Source organism: Pinus tabuliformis, chromosome 6 (assembly GCF_031772625.1).
Source record: "Pinus tabuliformis cultivar Carrire ecotype Pingquan chromosome 6, CPIR1, whole genome shotgun sequence".
NCBI lineage: Eukaryota > Viridiplantae > Streptophyta > Pinopsida > Pinales > Pinaceae > Pinus > Pinus tabuliformis.
This window is the reverse complement of record NC_142292.1, coordinates 169,714,147-169,725,460: the sequence shown is the minus strand read 5'-3', so window position 1 is coordinate 169,725,460 and position 11,314 is coordinate 169,714,147. Positions and strand designations below refer to the sequence as shown.

At 34.1% G+C, this 11,314-nt stretch overlaps 1 protein-coding gene across 1 annotated transcript; it reads right to left on the bottom strand.

Moving 5' to 3' along the window:
* Window positions 1-462: 462 nt before the first annotated feature.
* LOC149257924 (uncharacterized) lies at window positions 463-2,978 on the bottom strand. The gene is made up of 4 exons (XM_089370397.1): window positions 2,794-2,978; window positions 2,321-2,516; window positions 2,145-2,214; window positions 463-936 (listed from the first exon to the last, which is right to left on the bottom strand). Exons 1-4 carry the CDS (start codon window positions 2,831-2,833, stop codon window positions 658-660), a joined length of 585 nt encoding a protein of 194 aa, XP_089226523.1. The 5' UTR covers window positions 2,834-2,978; the 3' UTR covers window positions 463-657.
* Between the last annotated feature and the right edge of the window lie 8,336 nt (window positions 2,979-11,314).

Genomic DNA, 11,314 nt, shown 5'->3' with positions numbered 1-11,314 from the left:
TGAGAAATGCATAAATATCCCTTTTCTTTGGTGGTACTTAGAATTAAAATCCTTTAACATATTAAACTCAGGCAATCCTCATAGACATTTATTCCCTCGTAGTGTGATGAAGAATTTTTGGTATAGTATTTTGACAAAGCTATTACTATTTGTTAGATCAGGTGTTGTTGGGTAGTGATCATTTCATTATGCACTTTTTGTTGGATCATGTGTCATTGTAGTGATTGAATATATATATATATATATATATATATATATATATATATAAAGGGGAAGAACTATCTTAAACAAAATCTTTTCACTCAACTTTGGTGATAAGTAATCATTGCATTTTGCTTGAAACCTCAATCACCTTATTATGCTAAAATACATAATTGCATTAGACTTAAAATCATAGAACATAAAGTTTGTTGGAATGTAATCATTGTTATGACATTAATCCAAATTTCCATCTTTAGAAACTAATACTTCAAGATTTAATTTTTATTAGTAGAAAAATTTCTAAAACAACCATACCTCATCCAAGGTTACTTCCCTATGAATTTGGTACTAAAATGAGCTGCATTCATGACAACATTTAAATTTAGGTTGAAATCAAACCAACTTGTGAAAGTACACCATTGTCTTATAGTTTACTAGGATCTTCAGAGACTTGTATCAGATTGGGCATGGACTTTTATTTACGAAATACTTGTTTCTGATGAACATAGCAATAACTGCTGATGCATAAAAGAATGTATTGGGTATTTTTGAAAGCAAGTCTCCCACTACAGGTACTCTGGTAGTAGCCATCTTTGTCAATGTAGCTGCAATAGGGACAGCTATAACAATCATCATTTCTCTTGCGTATGTTGTCTCTAGATGTCCACAGAAATTTCGGACAAACTCGCGGAATTCCTCGCGATAGATTTCCTTATTTTGATCTTGATCAGAAGCCTGCATGCAGTTGGAATTCATGTGTTTCAAAATATAGTTATTGCAAAATGAACATTAAGTTTTCTTGCCGGTAAAGTTTAGGGTTTTCTCCACAACATCTTTGTAGGTGTGTAGTGGACTATTATTGAAAAATTCTGAAATAGTTTAGTCAAATCCATTAACTATAATGTATTTTGAAAAAGAACAATTAATTTCAATTTTTAACACCCAGTTGAGTTCAAATTTACATAATGTATGGAATGTTCAGAGCCACTAGAATGATTTCTGTTTTCTAATAAAAATGATAAATAAATCTTTTGATATTTCTGTTTTCTAATCATTATAGATTTGTTTCCACTAAAAATCAAACAGAAAATCACTATTTCACATAAACAAATAAGAAAAATCATCAATTATATTAATTTTGTTAACAACCTAAAAAAACCTTTAATTATGTTCTTCTATCCTCATAAGTGAGTGTTCATATAGCATACCTATAACCTATGAGTATGGGTATGCTTTATGAATCTCAATGGAGTGTTCATATAGCATACCTATAACCTATGGGTATGGGCATGCTTTATGAATCTCAACCTTAAAGCTTTAGGTTTTAGGTTGAAGTGTGCACAAGTCATGATAGCACATGTGGGTGGAGACACAAAAAAAGAAAAAAGAAAAAAAGTTTTTTTTTTTTTTGGGTAATACATTCAAATACCCATTGTATATGAGTTTGTGTTGTAATCTCAACACCATTGTGTATGAGTTTGTGTTAGAATCTCAACACCATGGGTTATTTTGTGCTTATATTGGAATCTCATATTAAAAACTTAATATTTTAAGTTCAGCATAATCTAATATTTATCTTATAGTCTTACTTCCTATAATCACTTTTTTTTGTTTGAATTATATTTAAATTGCATTTTTTTTGTTTGAATTATATTTAAATTGATTGTATCTAAAATATTAAAGTGTTATATATATATATATATATATATATATATATATATATATACCTATTAGTTTTAAAAATGATATACAAATTAGGTCAATATTTGATTCTTAAATAAGAAAATATTTACCAATAATTAAATAAGAAATAATATAAATTTTGTTTAAGAATGAAAGTGAAGTGTTCACCAAGCACTTATCACAAGGTTTTATCCAAAAACTACCGCTTTATTAAAAAAACACAAACAAATACTGGTCAAATTTAATCCCTACTTCCATACCTCGAGCAATTCGAACACAGCTTCCTTTGATGGAGGAGCCCAATTGGCGCCAGGTATCTGGTTGATTTTCCTATTTTGCATAAGAAGAACCATGAAAAAAAAATAAGATTTAACGAAAGGATCTTCAAAAATGAAATATGAAGTTGCATATTTATTCTCCACTTTTAGATGCTTACGTGAAGACCTCAACTATTGCTTCATGCAGCTGCTCATAAGTCACAGTTTTCTTCTTTGGTCCACCTGCTGTAGGGGTTGAAATCTCTTTAGAGTCATGAGCTGTAGCGCTGGCAGAATCACGGGTCTCTTCACCACTGGGTAATCTGTCAAATGTTGTGTCTATAACCCCATTCAGATATTGTCCCGGGATGTGGTCTGCATCACAACATAATGACTAAATAATCAATAATCGGTAGTTTTAAAATTTTAACCAAAGTCAGATAATAATAAAATGAAGATTTTAATATTATTTGAGTGTAAAAGTTCATCAAATTTTAATAATGGGATTAATTTGAAAGTCATTTTTCTACTGCATAAATTACAAAAGCCTAAAATCTAACATTTCTACATTTATTTATAACAAAACTGTGTATAAAATGATCTCAATCTCTAAAACATCAAACAATAAAATTCGCACAACAATAATCAATACGTTTAAATGAATTCTGTAAACTAGTCCAGATTTGACCCATTTCTTGCTTCTGAGAAAACCTGGTGCTTGCAGCCACAAAAAACCAAAAAAAATGATGTTGGCAGTAACACACAGAATGCTAAGCTTCTCCACCTCCTGTTATATAATTTCTACATAATTTCTTTCCTTGAAGTCTTGAACGCATAATACTTTGCGAGACCTACCACTGCAAGAAAGAAATTTTCCGGACTCGATGCTTTTGAGAATGCTTGGCCATCATGCTATTCTATACCTTTGGATTTATTAAAGGCCACCGACTCTCGCTATTTTCTCATCATTTTCTTGAAGTACATCTGACGCAAAAGATGTTGACAGGATCCTTCCACAAGTTGTCTATAACGTGACTTTTTAAAAGTTTTTTTTAGGAGTTTTTTGGGTTCTGGCGAGTTTTTCGGATCGAGCAAGTTTGATAACTAGTTTCTGCACAATGAAAGCGTCCCAGGGATTTTCGAGGGTGCTGAATCCAAAAATGCAGTTAAAAAACCATTTTAACTGCAACAAATCAAAGTTTAACCTTAATTTCTTCAAATCCAAAAAATCGCATTATAGAAAACTCCAATGGTAATACTCCGGTGGTTACATGAATTTTAGTGTTGGAAGACACACCAGAACCGGAAGGAAAGAATATGGCTTACATTATTCTGAGATACACTATTTCTGTATTTCATAATATCAAACAACTTAGCGGATCAATTTCAACACAGACTCATATAGTATCTTCAGCTAGATATTGGTCTTATTCTTTGTACCTATTAATTATATGTCTTACTTTAGATATCGACACTTTATCTATTATTTATTTAGTTTAGTTTAGAATTGTGTTTTTTATATTATATTTTTATATTCCTTGAAAATGTAGTTGGTTTTCATAAAATTATTTATTGTTATTGGAAAAATAATTTATTATTATTATTGTTCTAGTATGTTCATCATGCATTAGATTTGGTCAAAAATGCATTTTTGTAAATAAGAAAAATATTATTTTATTTATAATTACAAGTGGCTCCACATGTGCTAACTCGACCTTTCTACATGGCCAAGTTGGCTTGCTTAGAGACTCACTCATTTAGATCAAATCATCACTTCTAGATCTTCAAGTTATTTTTCCTAGAAAGGTGTCCACTCCATTCTCATGTTGATTATAAAAAAAACTCCATTCGTCCTCCTTTAACACAATTCAATCACACATACATTACTCATTTGTTCTCCTATGTGAAGTGGTTTGAGATCTACTCGTTACTCTCATGATCTAAAGAACAACGATCTGAGATCTACTTATTATTGTTGTCATCTGAAGTTTGGTGGTCCACTATCTGCTCATTATTGTTGTGATCTAAAGTCTGGTGGTCAAATATTTTCTTCCTATTTTTTTGATCTGAAATTTGATACTAGGTCGAGATCTAGAAGGACACTCCAAGCAATTTTTCAACGGTCTGAGACCCTACTTTTTCAAGACCTTTTGTCTCTTGAACGTGATCTCTAGGCTCAGTGCTAGAAGGATATTATAAGTCTATTTGAGGTCTTTGATTGGTTCGAGTTTGTAACTACTTCAAGCCTATAATTAGGCGGAAATATGAGATCTATCTCCACCACTGTAATTAGGTCGAGATCTGAGATCGGACTGTAATTAGGCTGAGATATGAGATCTATCTCCAGTAATGTAATTAGTTCAACATCTAACTCAAATATGTCTCCAAGATTGTGAACTAGGTCTAGATCTAACTTAGATCTATTTCCAAGATTGTGAAGTAGGTTGAGATCTAACTCAGATCTTTATGAGATATCTAAGCCACTCCAAGGTGTGAATTGTTCCAAGTTTTCATATTTCCCTAGATCTATATCTTATCCAAAGTTAGAGCTTCAGAAGGAACAATATCTGAGCTTGGTCTCTATGGTATGATGAGAGGATCAAACTCTTGTTTATGATCTTGATTGGAAGGCTTTGTGAAGAAGACCCTTAGCACTTGTGGAATCCATCTTATGGTCAGAATTATCTATATCTTGATGTCTTGTTGAAGGATATCTCTAAGGAAAAGCTTGATTGGGTTTTCCCATGGTATTTGACCTAAACTTTGGTGTCCCTTGTTATTGTGCTCTTTGATATCTAATTTTTTGTCGTTGGTTACTATTGGGTTTCTGAAGTGTAATTATTTGATGAGGAAGATGAATTAAAGAAGCTCTAATAAATTGAAAAATAATTATCAATATGTCAAAATTGTTCTTGTACACATTTTACTTGGTTTTTCAACATGGTATCAGAGCATTTGTGGCAGAAGAAAATTATAGATCACATCTTGAAGAAACCCTTGTTCATCTTCTCATCATCATCGAGTAAGTCTTTTATCTCTCTCTAATGACTAAGGATAGTTAGTATATGGCTCCTTTTTGAAAAGAAGGAAACAAGCTTAATGGAGCAACAAATTTCAAAGCCTAAAAAAAGAGGAACGGTTTGGTTCTACAAGAAGGTTTTTCTTCCTTGGCCTGTTTTGGACAAAAACCTCTCTCAGTTTTCCAAAATTCATCTTTTATTGCTCAGAAACATCATTTGAGTGAAACCTATCCCGACGTGTGGAACAAGGGAATTATCGAAATGAAGCGAAATGAAAGCAATAAGGGGCTTCTAAATTCTTGAGAAAATTTTTAGAAGTAGGGAGGGATGTTAGGAAGCAGGGGAAAGTGGAATCTCAGAGATTGAGTGAGGGGAAGGGGTCAAAAAGGGCAAAACACAGGCCAAACCTAGAAAATTGCCAGGTTGTAGCAAGAAACTAGGGTTTGTGCAAAAATGAGGAATTCGGGGGATCTCAGTGATGGGAAGTGTTTAATAAGGTACATTAAGGATAGGGGAATGTGTATGAACATCGGGATACAAATTTTGCTAATGATTTGACCATCCAAGAGAAATTGCCTTCAAAACCCTAGCAGAGGGAAATGACCTTACTTAGACGCAATTGAAGCATGAACAAGGTGTAAAATGACCCAATGGAACCTAACATGATAAAGACAACCCTTTGAATGATGGTACACTCAGCTGAATGATGACATGGACTGACATTTGGACAACTTTGGAAGGAGTGAAAGCAAACCCTAGACCTAATGCCTAGTGACCAAATTTTGCTTGAAGACTCACTGAAATGACAAAATTTGACCTTGACACTCTGAGACCACTTTGTAAGAGCATATTTGATCACTGGAGGAAGGCTGGAAAGACTGACACTAACATACACATTTTACTTGGTTTTTCAACATGGTATCAGAGCATTTGTGGCAGAAGAAAATTATAGATCACATCTTGAAGAAACCCTTGTTCATCTTCTCATCATCATCGAGTAAGTCTTTTATCTCTCTCTAATGACTAAGGATAGTTAGTATATGGCTCCTTCTTGAAAAGAAGGAAACAAGCTTAAAGGAGCAACAAATTTCAAAGCCTAAAAAAAGAGGACCGGTTTGGTTCTACAAGAACAGGTTGTTCTTCAATATGTCCAAGAAGAACTTTTTTAACCTAATGATGATGGTGGAAATCCTAAACACTGAAATGGTGAATTCAAATCTCATATAATTATCTTTTAATCTCTTAAGAATCATTTGATCCCTTATGTTTCAGAATTACCCATTACTAAGAAAGTGTATGAAAAGTTGGTCAATCTGTTTCCATCCAATACCACTAGTTAAATGATTTCTCTAAGGACTCAACTTCGTGAACTGAACCTTTCAAATGGATAATCAATGGAATCCTTCTTCATAAAGATATCTGACACAAGGGACAAACTGTAGAACATGGGAAAGAAGAGATGTGAACTTGAATTGGTGACTATTGCAATTAATGGTTTACTGTAGGAGGAATTTATTCTAGAAAGAAGAGACCAAGATTTGATGAATTATGTGTTACAGGTATGGAAGAAGAGACAAGACTCAAAGCTAAAGGAAAAAATTCAAGAAAATAATTCTAAAGCATTTTCTTCTAGATCAAATAAGTTTAATGGAAAGAAGAAGTTTAGCTTTCAAAGGAAGAAGTCAAGTAAAAAATCACTTCTCAAGTGAACAAAGATAGGTAAAAAGTTTAATGTTATGGTTGTCGTCAGTATGGTCACTATAAAAGTTACTTTCCTATTAGATAAAATGAAAAGAAGAGGAAAGGAAGATACTAGGCCTCAACAACTGAAGAAGTGGAACATTCCAAGAAAATAATTATTGAAGAAGATAAGGACTTCTTCTACTTATATCATCTTTTAGGTTCTTTTGATGATGCTGACATGTGGATTATTGACAGTGCCACCTCAAGGAACATGACTAGAGATCATGATAATTTTTCAAGTATATCAAGAAAAAATACATCTCACAAAGTTGAGCATGGAGACGATAATTGCTATCCTATGGAAGGTGTTGGATATTCATATATAAAATTAGAACCTAATGGGAATGTGCATCTCAACAACATCCTCTATGTACCAAGTTTGAAAAAGAACTTGGTTTCTATTTCATGTTTAGAAGATAAATGTCATAATGTAGCTTTCATTAATGGTAAAGTAGTGGTTTTTCCTGAAGGTTTTAGTATAGAAAATGCTAGAACCATTCGAGTCCATCAAGGAAGGCTTTATAGACTTTTGATTCAACCTCTTCAACCTCTTGTACACCAAGACATCAATCCTTGTGAACTTTGGCATAGGAGGCATGCTCACCTTAATTACAAAACTTTACCCTTCTTGAGTAATATGGTAACTAGCATGACCAAACTTCAAATTGATCATGAAGGTGTCTATAAAGGCTATGCCCTACGAACAAATGTTAATAAGTCTTTTCCTAGTAGTGAAAATAGAGCCAAAGAAATGTTATATATGATTCATTTTGATGTCTACGGTCCCATGTATGTGAAGTCTCTTGGTGGTGCATCATATTATGTATCATTTATTGATGATTATTCTCACAAGACTTGGGTGTATCTTATGAAAATAAAAGATGAAGTGTTTGGCAAGCTTTAGGAATTCAAGGATCAATTCGAAAATAAATATGGAAAGAAGATCAAAATCCTAAGATTTGACAATGGAGGAGAATCCACTCCTAAGGAGATGATTGTTTTCTGTAAAGAAGCAGGGATTAAGAGGGAGTTAATAGTTCCCTAGAATCCCCAACAAAATGGAGTGGTAGGAAGTAAGAATAGATCTCTAGGGCTATGCTTCATGATCAATACCTCCCCTTGTTCTTACGGGGTAAAGAAATCATGGTTGTTTTTTACATTCAAAATAGAAGTCCTCAACACTTGTTGGATCATATGACTCTAGAAGTATCCTTCACTTGTCTAAAGCCTTTAGTGGATCAACTGATAATTTTTGGTTTCCCTATATACATTCACATTCCTAAGCCAAAATAAATAATTTGGATCCCTTAAAAAAGAATGGAATATTGGTTGGATATAGTGAATCCTCGAAATCTTACAAAATCTAGATCAAGAAGCAAATAAAGATTGAACTTAGCAGAGATGTCACCTTTGATGAGAGTGTTGCATTTAAAAGGTCTATTGAAGTCCCCATGGATACTGATGAAGAGGAAGAACCTGAGGCTCCCTAAGAAGAAAAAATTGAACCTCCTGTTGATCACTTGGAAGCATTAGAATTGATCATATGGATCTTGTCCCCATTGTAGAAATAAAGAAGAAATCAACTTGGTTGACAAAAACATTAAAGTAATAGAAAGACATGTACCTACTCATGGCACATTCAAAGAAAGTAAGAGGCCTAAACTATTCACATGGTATGTGAAATTAATGACTAAGCTAATCAATTATGAACCTTCTAATGATGAAGAAGCATCTATCCAACAAGTTTGGAAGAATGTTATGATGGAATAACATCAATCAATCATGAAAATGGATGTACATGAAATTATTCCAATACCAAAGAAGAAGTCTTTTGTAACTTAAAAATGGATAGAAAACATCAAGCATGTGGCAAATGGAAGCACTAATAATTATAAGGTGGGATTTGTGGCTAGAGGGTTCTCCCAGAAAGAGGGAGAGGACTATGATGAGACTTTTGCTCCAACATCCAAGAACACAACCATTAGATCCACTGTCTCTATTTCAACTTCTATGAGATGGAAGGTACATCAAATGGACATGAATATTGCTTTCCTCAATAGTGTGATTGAGGAGGAGGTGTACATTAAACAACCTCAAGGATTTGAGGTCCATGGAAAAACTTCTCATGTCTGCAGGTTGAAGAAAGCCTCTATCGTTTGAAACAAGCTCCTAGAAAATGGTACTTTTGTATTGAATCTTATCTAATAAGTCTTGATTATGTGAAGAGTGAAGCTGATTTGAACCTTGTAATGTCTCCTCCCACATTTACCCACATTCTTCAGTTTACTGAGGGTAAACATGAGCTGAGGGTCACCATGAGAAGACTCAACCTCCTATATGACCTTAAGAAAATGGAATCAATAACTTGATACCTTATTGACTTCCCTCAGGTGCTACAGACCTCTAGGAGAAACCCAACCCGTCCAAGGGTCCAACCCCTTAGATAAGTCTCTTTTTTAGTGACCTAAAGCTCCATTCACTCCCTTTCTAAGGCATGCCAATGACTATTTCCCTTTAGTCTCTCCCATATGCATGCCTACCAGTATTTGTTGACATTTCTACTTAGTCTATGCCAATGACCCCGAATTCTAAGCCACTTTTCAGGGCGAGGACTTAGGCCTTTTCCCACAACTCAGTGAAACTTCCAGAGATGATAGATGGCATAGAAACAATTCTTGTAAACCAAAACTGAAACTAGGACTTGACTTGACCTTCCCCAACAGGGACTGACATTTCATCAAACACTTAGTAAACATGCAACCTACAGGTCATGAATGCAAGTCTTAAGATAAGGAGCTGAAAAATTATTTGAGGTTTAACAAGAAGGATCACTGCCTTCTCACATTAGTTTTCATAACATAAATTAGGTCTTGCATTCATTATTCCTTCAGTTACAAGTAAAAACATGGAAAGAGACATGACTAAGAATTGTCAAATAACCATGCTTATAACCAACATATAATGAGATAAATAACAATGAGAGAACAACCATTAAAGCCACATAATAACAAGTACATTTACTCATCCAAAGAAAAGAAATTTAACTCTTATTAACATAGGAAAAAACCAACCAGGTTTAGAACTTCCACATACCACCTCACCATAGATTGACTCAACCAAATATTTCTTTCAGCCAATCACCCCCATGCCATATTCCAAGAATGAATGTGGGCTCTCATGGGATAAACCAATCCATAAACAACCAAGGGAACCCATAGGTTAAACCACCTCCACCCTCACCATACTGTGACCTCACCTAAACTGGTGCCGAGATCATAAAACCAAATCGAGATTGGATGCCTTATCCAATACCTTGAGGAATTTTCCCATCTCCACCCTTAGGATTTACCATGTATCCCTCCAGTACTGGCCAAAGGATTCCTAGGCAATTGGGAATTTTCCTCACACCACCTCACCAAATCCAAAATCTTCCAGTAATCCAAAGCTCAAATTGAGAAAAGTCGCATCACACCATGGCTATCTAGAAATGTAAAGGCAAGGCTAAAATCCACTATCGAAATTCGACAAAATCCATGCCAATGATAGCAAAAGAACCAAATACCAACATGCACATACCATGCATCTCAAAACCAACTAGGAAATCATATATGCAACCTGTTACCTTCCTATTGAAGTTTCTTGATCCAAATTTTCCTTGCTTGATCCTTGTTTTCCTTGTCCTTCCTTTGCTTTCTTGATCTCCTTCTCTTCTTGCTTCCCTTCTCCTCTCTAAGACTAATTCCAAAAATGAACTAGCTAAAAGGCTACAAAATGATCCTCTAATGTATTTTTATTATTGATGACTCTAATTTTCTTCATTTTCCTTAATTTTCCTTCAATTTCCTCCTCACATGAAACTTGTGACCTTTCACCTTCGTTTTCTCCTATTTTCCATTATTTTCATAAATAAAATGCCAATAAATGTGTATTTCCCTTTCCAAAGCCTTCGCATTTTCCTTTTCCAATTTCCCTTAGCTATAAACACAACAAGTGATTCCCACTAGGATATTTTTCCCAACATTCAACTTGGAATAAGTGTCCCTTGAACATGGTCTTATTTTTCCTTTATTAACTTTTATTACATGAACTTTTAACTCGGGGTTGTTACAGACCTCCGCCTTAGGGGAACACCGTCATCGGTTTTCTATGACACCTACAACCAACAAAACCACTGAAATCCAAAACATACTAGCCATGCTTTAGAACCCAGCTCATTGCAATATTTACAATGAGTAACTTGCTCAAAACAAAACCATCATGAAAAACATGACAACATGATAACCATACCGCTTATTGGAGATTTATAACACAACTCATTGTGGTATTTACATTAACAACCATACATGAATATGTACATATACCAAAATTTCTTAGCCCACATCTAATCAACCATTTCCCATGTAGCTTCAT

What these genes read in the sequence shown, in the direction of transcription:
- LOC149257924 (XM_089370397.1), bottom strand. Translation starts at nt 2,833, where the DNA reads ATGGGTCAAATCTGGACTAGTTTACAGAATTCATTTAAAC. An exon ending in TTTACAGAATTCATTTAAAC is followed by an intron (nt 2,517 to 2,793) that starts GTATTGATTATT and finishes GTTGTGATGCAG; the next exon opens with ACCACATCCCGGGACAATAT. An exon ending in CTGTGTTCGAATTGCTCGAG is followed by an intron (nt 937 to 2,144) that starts GTATGGAAGTAG and finishes AACTGCATGCAG; the next exon opens with GCTTCTGATCAAGATCAAAA.